Source organism: Salvia splendens, chromosome 1 (genome assembly GCF_004379255.2).
Source record: "Salvia splendens isolate huo1 chromosome 1, SspV2, whole genome shotgun sequence".
Taxonomy (NCBI): domain Eukaryota; kingdom Viridiplantae; phylum Streptophyta; class Magnoliopsida; order Lamiales; family Lamiaceae; genus Salvia; species Salvia splendens.
This window is the reverse complement of record NC_056032.1, coordinates 11,773,190-11,776,346: the sequence shown is the minus strand read 5'-3', so window position 1 is coordinate 11,776,346 and position 3,157 is coordinate 11,773,190. Positions and strand designations below refer to the sequence as shown.

The following is a 3,157-nucleotide window of genomic DNA, read 5'->3' as shown; positions in this document are numbered from 1 at the left end:
GATGAAGGTGTACAATTGACTAATTGAGTCAACGACGATAATGAAGCAGGTCCAAGCCACGGCGTCGCTGCCGCCAACGTACGAGGTGGGGTACCTCACGATGAAGAAGCCCTCCTCCAAGCACATGCCGATATGCGTCAAACGGATGCTCATATTCGACTCCAAAAGGATTTAATTGAAGAGTTGTGGGCGCGAAGGATTGCAAGCCGTTAGTTTTTATTTTAAATTATGTAATTTTTTTAAATGTACCTTTTAATTTAAATGAAAATAGTATATTTTCGCGTATATGTGTCGTATATTTAATTCCGTATTTTGTGTGATTGTTAATTGTTTGTTTTTCATAATTGAGTGATGTGACTGGGCTATTGCATGTCTAGTTGCTTGTCCAGTTGCATGTCCAGATGATGTGGCAGGAGGATTTTAGTTCTGATGATGTGGCAGTGCCAAGGTTATGGAAGAGCTATTGCATGTCCAGAACCACCAGAGATGCTCTTAAGCGGGACGGATGGAGTAGTAGTCCGAAGTGAGTCGAAATAAATTGACTTTATTAGCAAAGGTTGTGCAGGACAAGTGTCGGATTCCTGGGTGCTTCCTCACCACTCACGCATCTCGGATTTGTATTGGATATTGTTGCAGCAGTCGAAAAAGGTCTACGGTGGATACAATGGCGGCCGCCGTGCTATCTTCTTCTTCTCTCTGTCGCTATGCCTCAATCCGCGGTACAATTTTGTTTCTCTTTCTCATGTAGTACAAGTTGTGAAGCGACGATTCTAACTCCTACTTTGCAGATACTCGTATGCCTCATCATGCTAAATTAGTTTCTTCTTCTCGTCAATTCGGCACCGCCTTCGCCACTGGTTCCCCTCTCTGTGAGAAATCTCCGTTTTATAGTTCGAAGTTCAATCTCTCTGTGTGTGTAGTTGGCTATCTCATGTTTATATACTCCTGCTGTATACAATTGTAGCAGTGGTTGTGGAATACTTACAATTTGCTTCTTTATATTGATTTTGATTATGGATTTTCTACACTCTGACATTGATATAGCTAAGATTCTTGTTTTTGAAAGTCAAGATGTGATAATTTATGTTGGTCTTCAGCGATTCGGACACAACCAATCTACCGGAGAAAGGCTGCTGCTATGAGTTCAACATCAGTGTGTGTAAGATGTGAGCAGAGTACAAATGAACAAGGCAGTGGTTTAGATGTATGGCTGGGACGACTCGCTATGGTTGGTTTTGCTGCTGCTATTAGTGTTGAAATTGCTACTGGCAAGGGGCTTCTAGAGGTATACTACATTACTATGCCATCCATGCCTATGCTTTTCTTCAGATTTAGTATCCCTTCTTGGTGTTCATGATTTACTATCTATGTTTCACAGCCTCATCTATTCTAACCATATATACCTTTAGGCTTTGGATAATTAACTATCATGGCTACAGCCATTATTGTTGATTGAGTAGCAATACCATCTACCATCTTATGAGTGCAAGAGATATGGGTGGCTCTTTGTAATTGAACTGTAGCTAAAGGTATCGAGAATAGCTTGTTTTGATGGTGGTCATGGACCATATATGATAATTCAGGCAATGTGTAGTAGTATCCTTTGTACAAAGCCTTATCCATAGGCTTTTGTAGATGAAAAGGTTTTTGTGACTTCTTATAATCTACTAGCATTTATGCAATATAGGAGTATGAAAATACTTATCGTGAAAGCCGATGAGTTGGTATTTGCATCCTTGTTTTGATGAGGTTCAAATGGGAGTAGCATACTATTTCTTCTTCTACCTCCTTGTTGGTGAGTATGCAATCTTTTGTAGAGATATCAATCATCATTTCAAATGGGAAAAATTGATACTAGAGTAGCTTTAGACCAACAGTTCCATGATACTTCTAAGTTCTAAGTTTCATTTCTTTCCTTTTTTTTTTCTTTTTCTTTTTATTTTTCGTAGATGACTGAATTATGTATTTCTTCCTCTCTTGGCAGAATTTTGGGCTCACAGATCCTCTGCCAACAGTGGCGTTAGCAGTCACAGCATTGGTGGTAGTTCTCACTGCAGTCTTCATCTTTCAGTCTGCATCCAAGAATTGATCTCATTTGTTTTTCTTGAAGATGCCTTCTATGTGTATGTATGTACTTTTGAAAGATGTAGTTACTTTCCACATACGTATCTTTGAAATTGTAAAGATATTGAGGTTCTTTATATCAAATCCAGGTTATTTGTATGATTAACAATTGAAACATCATGGTCATGGTTGTAGTTTTTAGGCTATCCACCACGGTGTCACTAAACTGTCCCTTAATCATCCCTTAAATTATTATTCGTGGGCTCCACTATACTTTTTTACTCCATCCATTAACTAAGGGATGTAACCTGCAACCATCCGTTATAACCAAATTCAATTTAAAAAACACACTTCATTAAAAATAAAATAGAATTACAACATAAAATAAAAATACAACTTAAAATTTAAAAAAATAAAAAAAACACATAATTAAAATCCTAAAAAAATAAAAATGACATAATTTAAAATACAATTTTATAGAAAATAAAAAAAACTACTCCGCCTGCGAATCATCCCCGAAGGCGGCGGAGGTGCACTGAAGCCGTGAGGAGGCGGAATGCCAAGTTGTGCTGCCATAAACGTAATTCCGTTAAGCCAGGCTTGGTATTGGGCGGGCGTCATGCGGGAAGTGTCCGCCATTGTGGCGGTCATGTACATGGCCATAAGGGAGTTGGGGGGTCCCCCCGAGCCCGAGCCCGCCTGGCTTGATTCGGCTCGGCCCCTCCTCCCTCTAGCCGCCTTCGCCGCATTTCTCCCTTGCGGCCGACGGCGCCCACGGGAGGAACCCCCAACATCATCTGCCGGGGTCTCAACCTCCTGCGAGGCAAACTCTTGTGGTCCGCTGCCCGAACTGCCATCACCAGACGAGTATTGGTCACTCGCCGTGTGCTTCGTGCGCTTCGAGGTCGAGCTCGTGCTGGACCGCACACCGCCGGCCCACCTTTCCTCGTCCTTGACGACCTCCCAAACATCGACATATTTGAATTGTTTGCCGGTGTCGTCGAAGTAGACCCGCAAAGCCGACCTCAGAATGTCGGCTCCCGTGGCTCCGCTTTGTTAATGAGCTGTTTCATTATTGTGGATGGCGCAGAAT

The 3,157-nt window shown here is 41.7% G+C and overlaps 1 protein-coding gene across 1 annotated transcript; it reads left to right on the top strand.

Moving 5' to 3' along the window:
- The first annotated feature begins 553 nt into the window (after nucleotides 1-553).
- Nucleotides 554-2,230, top strand: LOC121795864 (stress enhanced protein 1, chloroplastic-like). The gene is made up of 4 exons (XM_042194514.1): nucleotides 554-719; nucleotides 789-869; nucleotides 1,098-1,285; nucleotides 1,985-2,230. Exons 1-4 carry the CDS (start codon nucleotides 665-667, stop codon nucleotides 2,087-2,089), a joined length of 429 nt encoding a protein of 142 aa, XP_042050448.1. The 5' UTR covers nucleotides 554-664; the 3' UTR covers nucleotides 2,090-2,230.
- The last annotated feature ends 927 nt before the right edge of the window (nucleotides 2,231-3,157 follow it).

Bases quoted from the DNA above. Each gene is read 5' to 3' on its own strand.
- LOC121795864 (XM_042194514.1), top strand. From the start codon at position 665: ATGGCGGCCGCCGTGCTATCTTCTTCTTCTCTCTGTCGCTATGCCTCA. The intron at 720-788 runs GTACAATTTTGT...CCTACTTTGCAG, and splicing joins TCGCTATGCCTCAATCCGCG to ATACTCGTATGCCTCATCAT. The intron at 1,286-1,984 runs GTATACTACATT...CTCTCTTGGCAG, and splicing joins CTGGCAAGGGGCTTCTAGAG to AATTTTGGGCTCACAGATCC.